We start from the raw sequence: 20,691 nt of genomic DNA on the forward strand, positions 1-20,691 counted from the left end.
GCTAACCGGGCCTGACACAATGTGGACGTGTTCCAGCCAGCTTCCTACATGTCGGCGTGCAGTCCGAGGAAAAAGAGGATTCAAAAGCACTCTTCAGAAAGCTGTTGGTGACATCACAGGAGGCGTGTCCAGCTCTTCTTCTACTGTTTATGCTCAGACCAACCCTACAGGAGGAAACCCCCTTCTGAGTCCTTCTGCTGATTCTAGTCTACATCTCCTGGAGGTCATGTTTGGAAAGCGAGCGATCATCTGACGACAGCGGCTGACGGGAATTACACCCTTGCAGCCAGGCTGTTTCCAGGAAATCAGTCCAGTTCCAGAGTCTGGCACCCAACAAGGCCGCGGCCAACACCAACACCGGTTCTGCAACACCAGACCTCGGAGCTGCTTCCTCTCATTCAGCGGACGCAGCAGCTAACTCGGATCAGGAGGGTTTCAAAACACCTCACATCAATAACGAGTCACCAACTGGCTGGAAAAATCACCACGTCTCACCCGTCTTTTAAAAAAGGGTTTTGTTTTCTTGACTTTCACCATTTTTGGTGCGTGATGGAGCGAGGGAAGTCAGATAACCAACGACACATGATATACTGCACTGTGTCTTTACTTATTGGACGAGAACTAAACTCATTCAGAAGCAGTGTGTGAAAACCGAAACACGCCCATGATCCCACAACTCTGGGTAGAGCAGAGGTTCCCTCCAGCGGTGGGAACTCCACTCCGTAAAGTAAAGTTCCCTCCAGTGGCGGGAACTCTGCTCGGTAGAGTAAAGTTCCCTCCAGCGGCAGGAACTCCGTTTGGTAGAGTAAAGTTCCCTCCAGCGGTGGGAACTCCCAGGAGTCTCCCGTGTGACTTCAGTGTGTCATGGTTCTGGAGGAGTTCTGGTCCGTTTTTCTTTCCATTGTTGGTTCAGTTCACTGAGGTTTTGGACCTCAGCTTCTACTCAGCTCTCTTTCCACAACAGCCTCTCAAGCAGGTTCAGGTCTGGGCTTGGACCAGGTCATACCGTTGCTCCAGAACAGGAGTCGGCAACCCGCGGCTCTGGAGCCGCATGCAGCTCTTTAGCGTCGCCCTAGTGGCTCCTGGAGCTTTTTCAAAAATGTTTGACCCTTTTTTTTTTCTTCTTTTTTTTTCTTTTTCTTTTTTCCTTTTTTTCTCTTTTTTTTCTTCCCTTTTCCTTTCCTTTTTAATCTCGACATTTCAACTTTTTTCTCGAAATTGTACTTCAACATTAATCTCGACATTTCAACTTTTTTCTCGAGATTTTGACTTTTTTCTCAACATTTTGACTTTTTTCTCGACATTTCGAATTTTTTCTCAACATTTCGACTTTTTTCTCGAAATTTTTACTATTTCCTCGACATTTCGACTTTTTTCTCGACATTTCACCTTTCACCATTTTCCTTCATTCTAAGGCTTATACAAGACTTTTCATTTTTTGCGGCTCCAGACATATTTGTTTTTTGTGTTTTGGTCCAATATGGCTCTTTCAACATTTTGGGTTGCGGACCCCTGCTCCAGAAGGAGGCCTGCTGCACCAGCGTCAGAGTGGACAGGAACTCCTTCCAATATTTGTTTTGGTGACTAAAACCAATCATGTTTGTTTGGCCCGTGACCCTGCAAAGGACAAAGCGGGTATGGATGGATGGATGGATGGATGTTTGTTTGGTGGGAGCTGACATGTCTGTGGACGGGGCTAAAGATTGGATTCAGGCTGGCGATCAAAGAGGAGAGAAACACAATGCTGGCAGCTCAAGTAGCTCAACACAAGCAGAGGAAACAGAGTTTAAGACCCACACTTGTGTTTGTTCACTGAGTTTATCTGGTGAGCCGTGAACTCACTGCAGCACAGTGGTAGTCTTTATTAAGAGACCCCTAGGTTCCGGGTTCAGACCTGCGGTTCCTCTACCGACCACCAGGGTCCGGACCCAACAGTTTTAGTCTCAGTAATTTCTTCTCCATGACGACTGTGCGGGGAGCTTTAACAGCTGACACAGATACATCAGTTTAGCTGCTAAGGATTTAACGCTGAGTCGGCTTGACTTCAGAGTTGTGAAAAAAGACACAATAAAACATAATCACTTTTATTTTAAAGATAATATGTCTCGTGTTGTTAACCGTACTAAGAGATCAGGATTGGTCTGGAGGGGTTCTGGGGAGCAGTTGATGGACCTTCTCCTTCAGTAAACCCCGTCCCCTTAGTTGTGTTTGGCTAGTCCAGGGGTCGGCAACCCGCGGCTCTGGAGCCGCATGTGGCTCTTTAGCGTCGTCCTAGTGGCTCCTGGAGCTTTTAAAAAAATGTTTGACCCTTTTTTTTTCTTCTTTTTTTTTCTTTTTCTTTTTTCCTTTTTTTCTCTTTTTTTTCTTCCCTTTTCCTTTCCTTTTTAATCTCGACATTTCAACTTTTTTCTCGAATTCTACTTCAACATTAATCTCGACATTTCAACTTTTTTCTCGGAATTTTGACTTTTTTCTCGACATTTCGACTTTTTTCTCGACATTTCGAATTTTTTCTCAACATTTCGACTTTTTTCTCGAAATTTTTACTATTTCCTCGACATTTCGACTTTTTTCTCGACATTTCACCTTTCACCATTTTCCTTCATTCTAAGGCTTATACAAGACTTTTCATTTTTTGCGGCTCCAGACATAATTGTTTTTTGTGTTTTGGTCCAATATGGCTCTTTCAACATTTTGGGTTACCGACCCCTGGGCTAGTCTATCAGTGCTGTGTCCCCAGAGGTCTCACAGCTCTCACGGAGGGACATTCAAATGGGACTCAAATCTGTCCTGGAGGGAAATATAAAAAAATCTAAAAATAGATCTGTCTGGTGGTGACGTTAAAGTGGATGTGAGGGTTTACAGAAGCCTCGTCTCACTGTCGTCATGGTGACAGCTGACCTGAGGGTGGAGGTGGTCTTTGTGGCGCGATCTAAAGTCCCAGATGTGTTCATGCAGCGTGTGCTTCTCTAAAAGGACGGACCGGATCTCAGTCACCATGGAAACGTGACTCAGAGTCGAGCGTGGAGTCATTGACTGTCCGACTGAAACCACAGTTGGTCTTTGATGAGTGAGATTTTGTCCTCTTGAGGTCTGGCGGGGACAGAAGCGCGTGAAACGTTTCCACGCAGCTTCTAGTGCTGACGGACGATGTCCACCTGAGCTTTTCCTCACCGCTCAGCGGCAGAGGTGGTGGACCGGGACCTGAGGTGGTGGACCACACCTGGTTCCTGGGGACGAGGAGCTCAGCGCCAGATGTGGTGGACCGGGAATTGGTTCCTGTGCACCAGAGGTGGTGGACTGGGACCTGGTTCCTCGGGACGAGGAGCTCAGAACCAGATGTGGTGGACCACATCTGGTTCCTCTGGACCAGAGGTGGAGGACTGGGACCTGGTTCCTCAGGACCCACGGTGGTGGACCGGGACCTGGTTCCTGGTTCCTGGTTCCTGGGGATGGCCGACGGCTGCAGGAGATGGTCTCTAACGAGTTTACAGCTGAACGTTTTCCGGACACGTACATTAAACGTCTGATGTTTCAGCACCCGGAGCTCACGGCGCTGTTAGGGGGACGTGCACGGCCTCTACTGCTTGAGCACGTCTTCGTGTCGCAGGATCTTGTAGAGGACCCAGTAGAAGATGTTGAAGAAGAGGAAGGCCAGAGGGAAGCCCGCCCTCGACACCGTGTCGATCTTCTTGGCCCGGTCGATGAACAGCTTCCTCATCTCCTCCGTGCTTTTCCCCTTGCCGCGCCCCCCCGCCGCCCCAGGGGGGTTCTGGGTAGGGTTTGCTCCGGGGGCTCCGGCGGCGCCGGCGGCGCTCACAACACTGACAGCGTTGTTGACGCTGACCTTGGAGTCCTTGGTGATGCTGGGGGTGGACGTCGCGGCAACCGTGGACGCCGTCTTGCTCTCATGGAGCTCCCCTTCCTGTTGGAGGGGAGGGAGAGGAGGATGAGGAAGAAGAGAAGGAGGAGAAGGATGAGGATGAACAGGAGGAAGAAGAGGAGGAGGAGGAAGAAGCTTTAAACAACCTTGTCTATGGTTTCATTTGAATGTTCATTTGACATATTGAAGCTGCAGAAGAAGAAAAGATCAGAGTTGTTCCCAGTAAACACGCGGCGTAACCTGGACGTCTCTAAAAAGATGAAACTGGTGCTGAACAGAACTTTAATTTTCCAAAACGTGTAAGATCAAAATGTAAAGTTGAGACGACGAATGAGGACTTGTTTGGCGCTGAGCTGGAGCTCCGGGGACGGGTCCAGATGTAGAAACAGGATCACATGAGTCTCTGACCTTTGCTTATCTGGGTTCAGTTCACCTCATTGATGACTGATTGGTTTCTGAATATGCTTCGTACCAGACCGTACGAAGAGGGACGTGCACCTCTGTCCGCTTCCTGCGCCGCCTACTTCTGTCTTTTTGCACATCCTGTAGGCAGTACTGGAGTTGAGGGGGGATGAGGGGGGATGGCATCCCCCCTGAAATAAAAACAGTCAAAATCATCCCCCCTGTAAAACTGCCATCCCGCCTTTCCATCCATTATGTCATTTCATCAATGAATGTGGTTTTACTGCTATTTCAACACTTAGAGTCATCACCAGAAAAATAACCTTTTTGACAATTTTCACTTGTTTCAATTAAATTTTCACTTTAAATAAGTAGAAAAATCTGCCAGTGGGACAAGATTTATCTTCTCATTACAAGCAAAAAAATCTTGTTCCATTGGCAGATTTTTCTACTTATTTCAAGTGAAAATCTACTTGAAACAGGTGAAAATTGTTGTTTTTTCCAGTGAACGAGTCTTGTTTTAAGTGTAATAAGATTTTTTTTTACTCTTTTTTTACTTTTTTACTTTAATCAGCACAAATTATCTGTCCCCATATGATAAAATCCACCATACCCCCTGATTTTTTTTTTTACAACTCGAGTACTGCCTGTAGGTCACAGGTGTTCAGCCCCGGTCCTCAGGACCCCCGTCCTGCGTGGGAGCAGGACGGGGGTCCTGAGGACGGGGGTCCTGAGGACGGGGGTCCTGAGGACGGGGGTCCTGAGGACGGGGGTCCTGAGGACCGGGGCTGAATCCACCGCTGCAGGTGCTGACGGGGACAGACAACAGGGCGCAGTACCACCAGCAGCCACAGGGGGCAGTGCTGAGTCAATCCTAAGCTAAACTAAAATGACAAACAAGAACGTTGTCAGACATCCTGAAGTCGTGACTTGGTGACCTCAGTGACCTCAGTGACCTGCGTTCACACCGCTGCTTGTTTCCTCCAAATTAAAAACAACGATTTAATTTTAGTTTGTTGACATCAGGACTTGAATTCTCACAGATGGATGTGTTGCTTAGCAACGGAACACAAATGAGGCACGAAGGGATGAGGGGGAACGAACAAACGGAGGAGGAGACTAGACGTTAGCTGAGCGTCAACAAACCCGCTGGCGATCAAAGTTCCCTCAGTCAGCAGCCCGTTTTCCATTGCTGAATACCCCCAGTTTGATGGGCACCTTTTACATGTGGGTGGTCTGAACCGCGGGTCAGGTCTAATGTAAACAGAACTAACGGTTGTGGGAGGGATTTGTTGATCACGTAACCTGAGTTTTTCAATGTATGTATTATTTTATAAACTAAGGAAACAGCTGATGAGAGGAACAGCAGCAGCAGGACGTCACAGGCAGGATCTATATTAGCAAGATGAGTAACTGGGGAGACGAGGAGATCCACGGGCTACTCAGCCTCGGTGCCGAGGACGCCATAAACCGGCGTATGTCCAGAACCACAGAGGATGATGGTCCATTGTTTGAACAAGCGGACACAAAAATGAAAAACCGGGACTTTGCAAGAAGAAAAACGCAGCCAAGAAACATTCATCCCGATGTTCATCCATCCTGGTTGATAAAACTACACCTGTCTGACTGTGTATAAATCTAGCTGATGTAGGGACATACGTCATTCTACACGCCCACACAGGTTATGTTATGTTAGCGGTTATCGCCTCCCGACTCGCCTTCACAACCGAAGTCACTACTAACACGCCTTGTGTTTATGTTACCAACGCGTGTTCTTCATCCAGCGATATGAGCGGGATCCAACCTAAAAGTCCCTCCTACAAGCGTCGTTACAGAAGCAGCATCAGAAACCATGTTAGCTTTACATTGACTGGTTACCATGAGCTAACGGTTAGCCCATGCTAACCAGTCAATGTAAAGTAGAGGTGAGGTGGGCGTGGCCAAACCCGCCAGGTGATCTTGTTCAGCCCACTTTTGGATCAACTGAGAGTCGGTTCCTACAACCACAGCACCGCGCAGAGACAAAGACCTGGGGCCGGATTCACAAAACATTCTTAAGAAAAAAAAACTTCTTAAGTGTATTTTTTTTCTTAAGCTCAGTCTTAAGAAGAAAAAAGAGAAGAAGTCATATTCTCCAAAAAAGTTCTTAAGTATTTTCTCAACTTTCTTCTTAAGTTTCTTCTTAAGAAAAAACTTAGGAATAAATGGTATTCTTGAAATAAAAGTTCTCAAATTTGTTCTTGACTTTTTTCTTAACTTTAAGACAACCTTGACCTGTCTTAAAATGTCTTCTGTGAAAAGGTAATAATAATAATAATAATAATAATAATAATAATAATAATAATAATAATAATAATAATAATAATAATAATAATAATAATAATAATAATAAGCCTCTAATATCACCTTTTTCAACACATTTTAGACAAGTTTAGACTAGTAGGTCATAGTTTGAGGATATACTTTCTAATTAATTACACAAAGAGCCTGTTAACTGTTTGTTAGCATGTTAGTTAGCGTGGTAGTTAATTATTATTAATTTTCCCCAATAGTATTTTTTTTCTCACATTAATCTCATCCTCGTCCCGGTCGTGGAACACTGGACCAACTCTACACCCTCCGCAGGGTGCTCGAGGGTTCATGGGAATTTGCCCAACCAGTCTACATGTGCTTTGTGGATCTGGAGAAGGCATTTGACCGTGTCCCTCGTGCCATTCTGTGGGGGGTCAGTGAGTATGGAGTCCGGGGCCCTCTACTAAGGGCTGTCCGGTCTCTGTATGATCGAAGCAGGAGTCTGGTTCGCATTGCCGGCAGTAAGTCAGACTTGTTCCCGGTGCATGTTGGACTCCGGCAGGGCTGCCCTTTGTCACCGGTCCTGTTCATAATTTTTATGGACAGGATTTCTAGGCGCAGCCAGGGGCCGGAGGGGATCCGGTTTGGGAACCTCAGGATTTCATCTCTGCTTTTTGCAGATGATGTTGTCCTGTTGGCTTCATCAGACCGGGACCTCCAGCATGTGCTGGGGCGGTTTGCGGCCGAGTGCGACGCGGCAGGGATGAGAATTAGCACCTCCAAGACCGAGGCCATGGTTCTCCACCGGGAAAGGGTGGCATGCCTTCTCCGGGTGGATGGAGAAGTCCTGCCTCAGGTGGAGGAGTTCAAGTATCTCGGGATCTTGTTCACGAGTGAGGGAACAATGGAGCGTGAGATTGACAGGCGGATCGGTGCAGCGTCCGCAGTAATGCGGTCGATGTACTGGACCGTCGTGGTGAAGAGGGAGCTGAGTCGAAAGGTGAAGCTCTCTATTTACCGGTCAATCTACGCCCCTACCCTCACCTATGGTCATGAACTTTGGGTAGTGACCGAAAGGACAAGATCGCGGATACAAGCGGCCAAGATGAGTTTCCTCCGCAGGGTGACTGGACTCCCTTAGAGATAGGGTGAGGAGTTCGGTCACCCGGGAGGAGCTCGGAGTCGAGCCGCTGCTCCTCCACATTGAGAGGAGTCAGCTGAGATGGCTTGGGCATCTGTACCGGATGCCTCCTGGACGCCTCCCTAGGGAGGTGTTCCAGGCATGTCCCACCGGGAGGAGACCCCGGGGAAGACCCAGGACACGCTGGAGAGACTATGTCTCTCGGCTGGCCTGGGAACGCCTCGGACTCCCCCCGGAAGAGCTGGAGGAAGTGTCTGGGGTGAGGGAAGTCTGGGCATCCCTGCTGAGGCTGCTACCCCCGCGACCCGGTAACGGATAAAGCGGGAGAAGATGAGATGAGATTAATCTCATCCCCCATAACCTTGAAAAGTTCCTGCATCTGTTTTTCTCCTTCTCCATGTTTAATGAGTGACTGACGGTTAAACTATAAATGTTGTTTGTTGGCGCGTATTTTAAGAAGTTCTTAAGTAGAAAAATAAGAAATTCGTAAGAAATGACAGTTCTTAAGACGGTTCTTAAGAAAATAATGAGGAATTGCACTTAAGAACTTTCTTATGAACTTCTTAATTTTAGATCTTAAGACATTTCTTAAGATTGTTCTTAAGAATATATTGGTGAATCTGGCCCCTGGCTTCTAAAGCTGTCTCCTGACGTCACAGAAGCTTTGTCCAGCTCTAGCCCCGTTGGGAACCGGCCCGGACCTGCAGCTTCGTTTCATTAGGTGTTTTCTTTATGAATGACTCTGTTGAGCTACGATTCAAAAGCAATGTCTGATTTCCTATCAGTTTCTGAAACATCTCTGTTCTTGCGTGTGTGTCTGGCCCTTCACTCGTTTATCTTCTGGACATCTGACTTGTGTAAGAGTAAAACTGAATCAACGAGCAGAAACCCACTTATTAGTGAGACCAGGCAGATCCAAACTCAAAAAGGGACATTTTCAGAGGTAGAAGTACAAAGATGTGTATAAACCAGCCCTCAGTTCACTGTAAGTCAGACGTTATGAAGGGTGGAGGGTATACCTGCATGATGATGGTCTGGTGAGATGGTGAAGGTGGAGCAAACACATGCAGACATGCTCACAGATGCACGGTGGTTTTACCCTGCGGCGGCCGGTGCAGAAGCTGCTCATAGATCCGTACACGGGCTCTGAAGGTTTGAGGCCGTTGTCAGCGTGAACGCGGCGCAGGGACCGGGCCAGCTCCTCCGGGTCGACGCCGGCGTTCTACCGGCCGACAGCATGCACACGGTCAACAGACAGAAACAAGAAGGAGAACAGCAACCAGAGACAGGGGGCGGGGCCTCAGTCATTCAGTCAGCGGCTTCGCAGTGAAGACACCAGTTTGGTTGGGTTCACAAGAAAGGAAACATCTGGTTTCTGGAGGCAGATTCAAACCAACCCAAGAGACGTTGTAGTTCTTCTACCGACCACTAGGGTCCAGATCTGGACCTGCGGGTCCTCCAGGACCTGGACCCAACAGCGAGTTCATCTCCATGATAAAGTGTCAAATGTTGCAAAACAACTTTACTAATCTTTTAATGTATCTCATCTCATAAAATAATATGATAAACTTAATGACAGTGTTTTCTTCTACTGTCAGCCGGCGAAGGTTAATGACATCACTTTAACCACGTAGCGATTAACACAGTCTTGACTTCTGGGCTTTTTAAACTGCTAACTGTCTATAGCAGTTTTTGTTTTAAGAATAATGTGTCTGCTGGACTGTTAATAAACCAACAGAACGTGTGAGCTGACCTGTTTGTCTGGGGTTTGTAGTCTATGTAATGTCATGTTTCCATGACAACTGTCCTATTTTCCTAATTGTTTGTATTATCAAATGTTGGTTTAGTAGCATTAACAGAAATTATGATTTTTGGACATGTTTGTTTAGAATGAATGTGAGGTGAAGCTAGTTAGCGTCCCAGGATGTAGTCGGGCCCTGTGGACACAAACTTGAGCCAGTTATCTTAGCATCGGCTTGTTGAGGGTCCCTGTGGTTCCTGCTAGCTCTGCGCTAGTTTCAGTTGTCGTTTCAGTAGTGACATCAGAAATGAGGAGGCTTGGACAAATTTGATCTGAATAATTGCAGGATAACATTAGTTAGCATCATGGGTTAGCATCAGTTAGCCAGCTTAGCCAAAATAGCTTGTGGTAACAAGTGGTGGGTTTGCTTCAGCTCGGTCTGCTTCTTCTGCTTATTTACTAAATACTGGATTATCAGGGGTTGGCAGAGTCTATGAAGAGTATGCAGTATGCAGAGTCAAGGGTTAGCTGTCACTTTAGCTACTTAACGTTTTCAGTGAATTGACCTCTGAGCTGTTTTAAGAGCTAACATCACTCACTCTTATCTTACAGATACTATGACTTGTTTTGTTGTTAATTGTACTGACAGGAAGAGGTCAGTACTCTGGGTTGGTCTGGGGTCCATCTGAGACCCCGGGGCGCTAACCCATCTGGACTGATGTCCACTAGCTCGCCGGGTGCTAGCTCTGACAGCAGCTGCAACAGCTGACTACCTTCCAGGTTACACAAGAACCTTCCAGCTGCTGGCTAGATAACTCCCCCCAACCAAGGTGGAGCTCGGACAGAGCTCTGGGGACTCCCCCAGATGCAGTCAATTAGTTGGGCATTAGCTAGCCACGTTTTAGCTTAGCTTTTACAACGCCAACCATCACTGCCTGACATTCATTCTGTCTGAATCCGTCCATCTGTCCTTGTTTAAGATGTCATTTCAGTTGTGAAGCTGACCGATGCAGCTGAAACGAGGTTTCCGTAGCAACGGCCTGCTGGTGTGAGCGTCTGCTCTCCGTCTACGCTGCATCATCGTGGACAGAACCGAAGAGTGATGTGGACCACCTGGTTCCTGTGTTCCTCCCCCTGTTTAACTCCACCCGTCCCGTAGTGGGTGGAGCTCTCCTCTCTCGTACACATCATGCTGACCTCCATCACTCACTGGTCACTTTCACCACTGAACCTGCGGATTACGACACCTTGTAGTTTGGTCGTTTGTTCTAGTTGCACTGATATTTTGTTAAGATAAAACACTTAAAGGGGACCTATTATGAAAAACACGTTTTCTCTTGCTTTAACATATATAAAGTGGTCTCCCCTCAGCCTGCCAACTCAGAGAAGGAGGAAAGCAACCAAATTCTGCAGTGTCTGTACAGCCGCCGGGATGAGCCATCCAGTGTGATGTGACTTCTACGAGCCGTTCAGATTCTGCTCCTGTCGTCACGTAACGACAGGAGCGATGCGTGAAACCACGCCCACAACTAACTCTGCCGGCCGGAGCTTCCGCCATTTTTTCGTAGCGGTGTATCGCGTCATTCAGGCAGCCAATCAGCACAGAGCCTCATTATCATAGCCCCGCCCACTCAGAATCCTGCATAGATAATGAGGTTAGAGAATGGGAAGATAAAGACATGGCTCAGAGGCTGAATTTCTAATTTATTTAGCAAAAACAATCAAAAGCTTGTTTTTAAGACATTCAAGGCCTGTTTAAAATTGGTATTAGATGCCATAATAGGTCTCCTTTAAGTACTGGCCTACAACTGACGTATCTCCATTTTTTGTGTCATTGCTTCTGAGCCGGGTCGTGACACCGTCTGTGAACTCTGTTTTTTTTTCAGTGAGCTGACTGAATGCTGTTCACCCTTCATCAGCCACCTAACATGCACCAACAACGTGCTCATCCTCGGTGTGGATGACCTTCTACCGGGAGCCTGAAGAACCAGGGAAGCACATGGACCCATGCTGTGTCATGCACGGATGCAGGAAGTGCCACGTGAGCGTCAGGAAACATGCACAGATCCACTCTCCCAGCACCCAGCAGTGTTTCTAACTTCATAGTTTGTCTTCTTTTGAATAAAAAGCTGCAATGGCGATAAGCGTCCACCAGATGGCAGCGTTACACTACAGCTCAGTGAGCACCGACACGTACCACAGCACCAACACGTGTGCGGCGTGAGTTTAAATATGTCATTAGAGGCATCTCTGCAGGTTTGATCAGTTGCATTCACTGTTCTGCTCTCTGTGGGACTTTTCGGTACCTTGCTCTTGTTCTTGGGCCGCCTGAATCGAAGCAGCTCCTTGTGTTGCCTCGACACAAAGTTGACAGCAGCGTACTCCAGCAGCGCTGAGAAGACGAAGAGGAGGCACACCGCCATCCAGATGTCGATGGCCTTCACGTAGGAGACCTGAAAACACACAAATTAAATTCTGTACCATTATAACCAGGCACTGGTCCCCACGAGGTCAGTGAATAGAACACAACAGGGTCCACATGAGGTTAACAAAACAAGAACACGTAGACACACTTGCTTCAGTAATCTGTGATAGTTTTCGAGTTCTGGACGGTTAGGCGGCATTAGAACCGGGTTCTTTTAGACCAGAAATATGTCATATTTAACACCAACAGCACATCGGGATGTCCTTCACCAGGTTGGACGACTCCGCCGTAAAACCGGACCACGGTGCTTTCCCTCTTTGTGCGACTCGGGTTAAAGTTCTCCAAAAGTACCTGATGTTGAGGCTGAACTTGCAGCTTCTGGGCCACCGGGGGGCCACAGGCAACCTTCAACTTTCTCTGGTTCTGAGACCTCCAGGAACCTTTCAGGTGGTGAACATTTCTGATCAGTCAAGTTCCCCAAAAGTGTCTGTTTTCAGGTGTTGACACAATGCCAAGGAGGAAAGTCATCAGCAGTGGTCATGAAGAAGCAACTGTTGCTGCGTTATAATCTCGGCCGGGTCAGAAAACCATTTCTGTTTCTGGTGTCTGCGTTCCACAGGGAGGAACGTGGGTAGCGAGGGTAACGTAGGTAGCTCTTGACATTGAGCATAGAAAAAGGTTTCAATGGTTCAAGAGCTAAAGCTTGGACAATGATGCCAAACCCTCGACTGTGTAAAAACTCTGCAAACCCACTGTGACGTCACCTGCAGGATTTCTGAAGGAAACATCTACTGAGGGTTCCTGCTGCTGAAGGAAACATCTACTGAGCGTTCCTGCTGCTGAAGGAACCATCTACTGAAAGTTCTTGCTACTGGCTTCACTTTTGTTTAATAAATAATGTCACCGTGAAATAGGTTTTACTATGATCAGGTGAATTAAAAAAATTATTTTTACACAGAAACCCTAGTAGACGGGGAACTAACACGTTCCCACGATGCCGATCTGCTGTCCGACACTCCCACTCGTGACCGAGCCGCTGACGCCTGCGGTGTCGGAGAGACGGAGCCTCGTTCCTGCATGAAATAATGACTTATTCAGACACATGTAACATCCTGGAGTGCAAAGCCCTGTTCATCACTGGAAACACGAGAAACCTCCTAACCTCTGAGCACACACACACACACACACACACACACACACACACACACACACACACACGCACACACACACACACACACACACACGCAGTGGTGAGTGTGTTGCGTAACGCAGCGCTCCATGTCTGATTCTATCTCATGCATACACGATACCAGAACAAGACCGAGGGGCTCGCTATCACTCACGCTCCAGCAGATGCACGATGTGTGTTACCAACACACGTGTGTTTGGTCATGCAAAGCATCCGCTAGTGAAATAATAATAGTACAACTAATTATGATGATGAAGAGGCCTTTCAGGTCTCGTTTTGAATAAATCAGATGAACCGCAGGGAGGTGGTCTGTGGTCTGTCAAAGCTTTGCTCATCTCGTAAAATGTTGTACTGCTAGCATTCTTAGTGTACACCACAGCACTAAGACTGCCTTTGTCAAGGTGTTCAATGACATCCACATAAATACCGACTACGGAAGAACCGCAGGGCTGGTACTATTGGACCTCAGCGCAGTATTTGACACCGTTGACCATGGTGTATTACTAGAGCGACTGGAGGACTGGGTCAGACCTCAGCACACTAGCTCAGATAATAATACACAACAGGATACACTAGCTCAGATAATAATACACAACAGGATACACTAGCTCAGATAATAATACACAACAGGATACACTAGCTCAGATAATAATACACAACAGGATACGTTACCATAAGTAAGCAGATGACACACAACTGTACATTACAATGTCACCAGGAGATAATGAACCCATACAAGCGTTGATAAGATGCAGAAAACAAATCAATGAGTGGATGTGACATAATGTTCTTCAGGTGAACACAAACAGAACAAAACTGAAATCTGGGTGTAGTGATGGACCCAGACCTGAACCTTCAGACACATTAAGACAGTTACAAAGTCGGCCTTCTGTCACCTGAAGGACATCTCCAGGATCAAAGGACTGATGTCTCAGCAGGACCTTGAAGATCTCATCCATGGGTTTATCTTCAGTGGACTTGATTACTGCAACAGTGTCTTCACAGGTGCCTAAAACGTCCATCAGACAGCTGCGCTGCTGCCCGGGTTCTCACCACTAAGAAGATCTGAGATCTTTACACGGGCTCTCTGTACCTCAGAATAGACTTCTGTTTATAAATCACTGAATGGGTTTGAGAACAAAAATACACCAGACACGTTGTGAGAAAGTGAGCAACCCCTCCCCTTCTCACCATCACCGGACATTCTTTTTTAATGTGTGTGGCAGAGTGGAGGATTGGGCGTGGTCTGCAGGGGAGCAGCACACAGGTGTACCTGGTTCTGTTGATTGTGGCACACCTGTGTCCAATCAACCTCTCCTCCCTGCCAGGGTTTATAAACAGCAGCTGCATACCGGAAGAAGAGGCTGCTGAAGGAAGCTTGTTGTGAGGCTATGCCCCTTTGTGCCATTCTTGTTAGAATATTGTTTTTGCCTTTGCGTGTATGTTTTTGTGCTTTTTGGCACACAATAAAAAGCCTTATTTTTTGGCATTCTACGCTCTGCAAGGTTTTTTTTACACCTCATCACCAAGCTCCAGTTTTGCCTTGTCCCCTTGTACGTGGGGAGGCCGCTCTGGTTCCTCACATTTGGTGTCAGGAGTGGGATCTTTGGCGCCACCTGAAAACTGGAGAGAAGAGGTGGGAAGCGACGCCGTGGGTTTGGCGGAGTCTGGGAGACCCGGTGACCAGGAGGAGTCTGGGAGACCCGGTGACCAGCAGGAGTCTGGGAGACCCGGTGACCAGCAGGAGTCTGGGAGACCCGGTGACCAGGAGGAGTCTGGGAGACCCGGTGACCAGGAGGAGTCTGGGAGACCCGGTGACCAGGAGGAGTCTGGGAGACCCGGTGACCAGGAGGAGTCTGGGAGACCCGGTGACCAGCAGGAGTCTGGGAGACCCGGTGACCAGCAGGAGTCTGGGAGACCCGGTGACCAGCAGGAGTCTGGGAGACCCGGTGACCAGCAGGAGTCTGGGAGACCCGGTGACCAGCAGGAGTCTGGGAGACCCGGTGACCAGCAGGAGTCTGGGAGACCCGGTGACCAGCAGGAGGTCTGTAACCGGGAGGAAGCGTCCTCGGATACCGGGAGGATGCGTCTTCGGATACCGGGAGGATGCGTCTTCGGATACCGGGAGGATGCGTCTTCGGATACCGGGAGGATGCGTCTTCGGATACCGGGAGGATGCGTCTTCGGATACCGGGAGGATGCGTCTTCGGATACCGGGAGGATGCGTCTTCGGATACCGGGAGGAAGCGTCCTCGGCAACTGGGAGGAAGCGGCCGGCAACCGGAGGAAATGGCCGTTTTCCTGTCTCGCAACGGGGTTGGCGAGACTCCAGAGGGGGAGGGAAGTGTGAGAAAGTGAGCAACCCCTCCCCTTCTCACCATCACCGGACATTCTTTTTTAATGTGTGTGGCAGAGTGGAGGATTGGGCGTGGTCTGCAGGGGAGCAGCACACAGGTGTACCTGGTTCTGTTGATTGTGGCACACCTGTGTCCAATCAACCTCTCCTCCCTGCCAGGGTTTATAAACAGCAGCTGCATACCGGAAGAAGAGGCTGCTGAAGGAAGCTTGTTGTGAGGCTATGCCCCTTTGTGCCATTCTTGTTAGAATATTGTTTTTGCCTTTGCGTGTATGTTTTTGTGCTTTTTGGCACACAATAAAAAGCCTTATTTTTTGGCATTCTACGCTCTGCAAGGTTTTTTTTACACCTCATCACCAAGCTCCAGTTTTGCCTTGTCCCCTTGTAGTGGGGAGGCCGCTCTGGTTCCTCACACACGTGTTGTTGCCATAGCAACCACCCAGACCTCTCAGTGGTTCTGGTTCTGGTTCAGGTCTGCGTCCCCAGAACCAGAACCAAACATGAAGAAGCAGCATTCAGCTTCTATGCTCCACGGATCTGGAACAAACGCTGAAACCCTCAGTTCCTCTAAATCAAGTTACTCTTAAAGAGCATATTGCAGGTTGGAGACCACTGTGAATCAATGTGTAGGAAAATAATGTAGGAACTGAATTTTCATTGAAATACGCATAAATATATACTACAGTGACCTCCGGAGTTGTTTTTGTGAGAGTATTTTACTTCCGCATCTGAAAAGGTTGAACCGGAAGTGACGTGACATCAGGGAGCGCGGTGAATTCAACAATAGGAAAAATAATGGATCTTAATGTTAGTTGTGACACTGAAGAGGTTGTGAATGTGTATTCACACCAATATGACGGGCCACAGCCTTATAATTACGAACCCGTTAGGCCCCCCACGTTCTTTTGATTGACAGCTGAAACTCGCTTTTTAAAAGGCTGATTTATGGGTCCGCGTTACACCAACGCAGACCCTACGGCGTAGGTTACGCGGCGACGCACAGAACACTGCGTGCGCCGCGTAACCTACACCGTAGGCTACGCCGTCGATTTTACGCGGAACCATAAATCCGCCTTTATTCACTGCAGCACCCGTGCTCCTGAAAGAAACTCTGAAATTAACTCCTTAAAAACGGGTGAGTACTTGTAATCTGTCTATGTTTGTACTTTCTAAACAGAAAACAGGCTTATTATCTTCTCTTTTTTCTGATTAAAAGCATCCGAAATAGCCGGGTATTTTTAAAACCGAATATTTCCCCGTATTTCCCCCCCTTCGTTTATAAAAAATGAGTATCCACATTACATCGTTGTTAAAAAAAAAAAAAACCTTCCACACATAAACGAAGATCTGCGTTTTCGACCACATTTATAAGCATTCCAAACCTGTAGATCATCTGGTCATCCGGCCTCCGGGCCGCCTCTGCGGCGCAGCTCCCCGGGAGCGGCGCCTCATTTTCGGGTAACGAGCTGGAGTCCCCCCGGTGTCCGCCGCGGAGCTGCCGCGTTAATCGACGCAGCCCAGCTGCAGCCCTGCTGCGCGTCGCCGCGTACCCTACGGCGTAGGCTCCGCGTCGGTGTAACGGTGTCAAGAGCAGAGACCATTTATTTAATAAATAGCTTGGAGGACAGATGGTGGATCATCTGCAGTTCTGGGTCGCACGTTAGACGTCAGACTCAGAGCAGATTTGTTGTTGTTTTGGCGCATAATGCGACGTTCGAAAACGCAAAACTCCGGTTGTGTGTGTCTACACGCATCTACATAAATGGAGTTTTCAAAAATCTTCACTTTGCCCGGAGTTTTTTTAAACATTCGTTTATTTGTGTTTTCATGTGGATGACAGGTCCAAACGTAGGAAAATATCTTCGGTTTAGCAGATACCGGCTACGTGTGTACGGGGTCTGGGCAGTCAGATGGGGCAGAGCTGTGGAGACTGCTCCCTGGTGTGGCGTCATATGACGCGGTGTTCGAAAAAAAAAGCGTTTGTAGGAGCTTGGCTAAAATCAGCCACTTTTTCCTCTGAATACGTGCCCTTATGTCTTGTAAAACATATTAAATCCTACATTAACTTCTCACATAGTCATTTTCACATAAGGTCAGGTATCATTTTTGAAAAAATTCTAACCTGCAATGTGCTCTTTAACTCTTATTTACAGCTGCCTTTGATGGAATATTTAAACTATTCTGAGTTTAGATTGAAAAAATGTTCATTTTAGAACTAAACTGTAATTCTGGTTTAAGTATAACTTTTCTTTATTCTGTCACTGAACTGTAACTCTTTTTTTTCCTTCTTTCCATTTTTACTTGTCATGATTTTATTATGTAAAGCACCTTGAATTGCCTTGTTGCTGAAACAAACTTGCCTGGCCTTGCCTTGCATTAATCAGCTTCACGGTCCAAAACCTGCAGACGTATAAGTGCTGGTGAACACAAACTGAACGTGACTTGTGTCCCTCGCTGGGAGGCTTCTTTCACGTCGCTGCATTTGTCATTCTGCAGACGGGGCGGTAATATGTGAGGCTCTGTTTTAAATTAAACTCTCTGTTGATCGTCTTAATTAATCCAACCCTTTCTCTGCCACAACCTCTCTGGATGATGCATGGCACAAACTCAAGCTTCTTACACTCATCCTGAACAACTTCTTGGATCCTTAACCACTCGGCTTTAACCTGGAACCTCACGTGCAAACACACACACACCTTTGGCAGCGAGGTCCTGGAGCCAGAGCTCTGCGTCGTCATGGTGAGGACGGTGGTGATGCCCAGCGCCACTCTGGCCGGGGCGGCGTCCATGTTGATCCAGAAGGAGACCCAGGACAGGATGACGATGAGCAGGGATGGGATGTACATCTGGATCAGGTAGTAACCCATCTGACGCTCCAGGTGGAAGCGCACCTCGATGCAGGTGAACTTACCTGCAATAAAGCCAACAGCATGAGACGATAACTGTCCCCTGCAGACAAGTTAGCATAACCAGTTAGGCTTGCCACCCGTCCTTTAAAATACGTAATTGTTCCGTAATTGTGAATTAAAAGTTGTGTTCCGTATTGAACCAATACAGACATATATTATGCTCTTATTTATTGATGTCATAATATACAGGTGAAGGTCGGAAAATTTGAATATATTGCAAAAAAAAAAGGTGAAACAAATATATTATTTCCCACCTACATTCAAAGTGAGATATTTCAAGCCTTATTTGTTATAATTTTGGTAATTATGACTCACAGTTTATGAAACCCCAAATGAAAAAAACCTCTATGTTATGAAATCAATAAACAATTCAATCATTAAAATAATAACAAATAAAGGTTTAACATATCTTGCTTTGCATGTAATGAGACTATGTAATATATTAGTTTCACCATATTCTAGTTGAATTATTGAAATAAATTAACTTTTACACCATATTCTAATGTTCCGACCTTCACCTGTAGCTTATTATACATCTGGGCTGATGGACATACACATCATGGGAGGATATTTCAGTTGCTAGTATGGTTGTCTGTACAGTCATGCAAGTTCAATGCTATTAAAGCACTTTAAACTTTAAATCAAAGCATTTTGTTTTTTCATATAAAATAAATACATTTCTATGCAGTTTAGAAGTTTTGGGGATGTCCCTTTTTTTGGCTCCTGCGCTGCTGAAATCGGGGTGTCCCTTATTTCTATTTCTGAAAGGTGGCAACCCTATAACCAGTCAATATGCTAATATGATAAGCTGTGATTGACATAAGGTGGGTGTGGCCCAGTAGGCTTCCCAGGGCTGTTCCTTTGACGTATTCGCATGATGGCGCTGCAATTTCTAGGAAGACGATGCTTCAAAATCACTCTTCAAAGATCTGTGGGTGATGTCACAGGAGGAATTGTCCAGTTCGTATTATACAGTCGGTGATTCTACGTCTTTGAAATACTCTCCAAAGGTTTATTAGGGGAGCAAAGTCTTCAAATGTCTCTTCACACAAGCGTCAGAGACAGGACACCCACCCCGCGGTGTACGGCCCCATGTCCTCAAGGAAGATATCCTTCATGATCTGTCCATTCCCTGAAGCTGGTTCATATTCAGACCCGGCGGCACAAACGCGGCTGATCAGAGGTGGCAGGTGTTTCTCCATGTTAGCAGTGCAGATACGCTCGCAGCGGTGTGTGTGTGTGTGTGTGTGTTACCTGTGTTGTAGTGCTTGGTGCAGTATCTGAGGTCCGACTCGTCTTTTAGGATGAACTGTGGGAGCGTGAGGCCCTCGGCAATCTGGACCGGCCCGTTCTCCTGCCACTCAAAGATCAGGTCGTTCATGGTGTACCCGACTGGAAAACAAGACCCATCCTGTCAGAAACCACCGAGCAACCCAAGCACAACCCAGCACACAGGACACGGACTTCCTCTTATCTTTTTACTGTGTTTGCCTTTTGTTTTGTACTAGATGGCAAATTCTGGAGCTAAAACTTTAGTTTCTCCTCCCAGAGCAGAGGTGTCTTCAGTATTCACATTCATTACTCAGGTAGAAGTATAGATACTAGAGTTTAAAAATACTCCTGTAGAAGTTGAAGTATCAACTCAAGTTTTTTACTCAAGTAAAAGTATAAAAGTACTGGTTTCAAAACTACTTAAAGTATAAAAGTAAAAGTAATGTAAGGGGGAAAAAGCCATTAAGGACAAAAGCCATTGAAAATGAATGCATCTCAGTATAATGCAAATATATTAAAGAACCATATATGTGTACTATTGAGCATTAACATGTGTTTCAGAGAGCAGCAGATATGATGACTAGTTGCCTATAAGTATTGTAATGGTGCAAAAAGTCAAACTTCAGAGGCATGTTATCATTTATCCTAACCTTTATTGGAATGTACATCCAAGTTCAGTTGCAGGAATCTGAGGGAACGGATGTAAGAACAAAACTGGACAAGAACATCTGAAACAACCACAACCAAATTCACTCTATCCGGATGGAGCAATTTAACCGGATAGTTTTTGTTTAAAGGCCAAAATGAAATAGAGTAACGAGGCTGTTTTTAAAATGTAAGGAGTAAAAAGCACAGATAATTGCGTGAAAATGTAAGGAGTAAAAGTATTTGTACTTCTTTACTTGACACCTCTGTCCCAGAGTTAGCAGTAATCTAGGTTTGTTTGATTTATTCACTGATCAGGCTGGAAATGATCAATAACACAAACTGATGAAGCATTGCGCCACATTTTGTCCATAAAAACCTCCCAGAAACACGTTGACAGGTAAATAATGTAGGGTCCTTTGTACCCCAGCCCTTT

At 46.7% G+C, this 20,691-nt stretch overlaps 1 protein-coding gene across 2 annotated transcripts in view; it reads right to left on the minus strand.

The window, feature by feature from the left end:
• Positions 1 to 2,493: 2,493 nt before the first annotated feature.
• The window catches only part of glra3 (glycine receptor, alpha 3), a 68,948-nt gene continuing 50,750 nt past the window's right edge, over positions 2,494 to 20,691 (minus strand). Inside the window, exons 6-10 of one of the 2 annotated variants that reach the window (XM_061724131.1) lie at positions 19,593 to 19,730; positions 18,126 to 18,340; positions 11,766 to 11,912; positions 8,818 to 8,940; positions 2,494 to 3,925 (exon numbers count right to left, since the gene is read on the minus strand). In XM_061724131.1, coding sequence (XP_061580115.1) covers positions 3,581 to 3,925; positions 8,818 to 8,940; positions 11,766 to 11,912; positions 18,126 to 18,340; positions 19,593 to 19,730 — 968 coding nt within the window. In that variant the 3' untranslated portion in view covers positions 2,494 to 3,580. The remainder of the gene's footprint in view (positions 3,926 to 8,817; positions 8,941 to 11,765; positions 11,913 to 18,125; positions 18,341 to 19,592; positions 19,731 to 20,691) is intronic. The other variant, XM_061724141.1, reaches the window with a different exon arrangement.

The sequence above is a fragment of the Cololabis saira genome, chromosome 1, assembly GCF_033807715.1.
Source record: "Cololabis saira isolate AMF1-May2022 chromosome 1, fColSai1.1, whole genome shotgun sequence".
NCBI classification, from domain to species: Eukaryota; Metazoa; Chordata; class Actinopteri; order Beloniformes; family Belonidae; genus Cololabis; species Cololabis saira.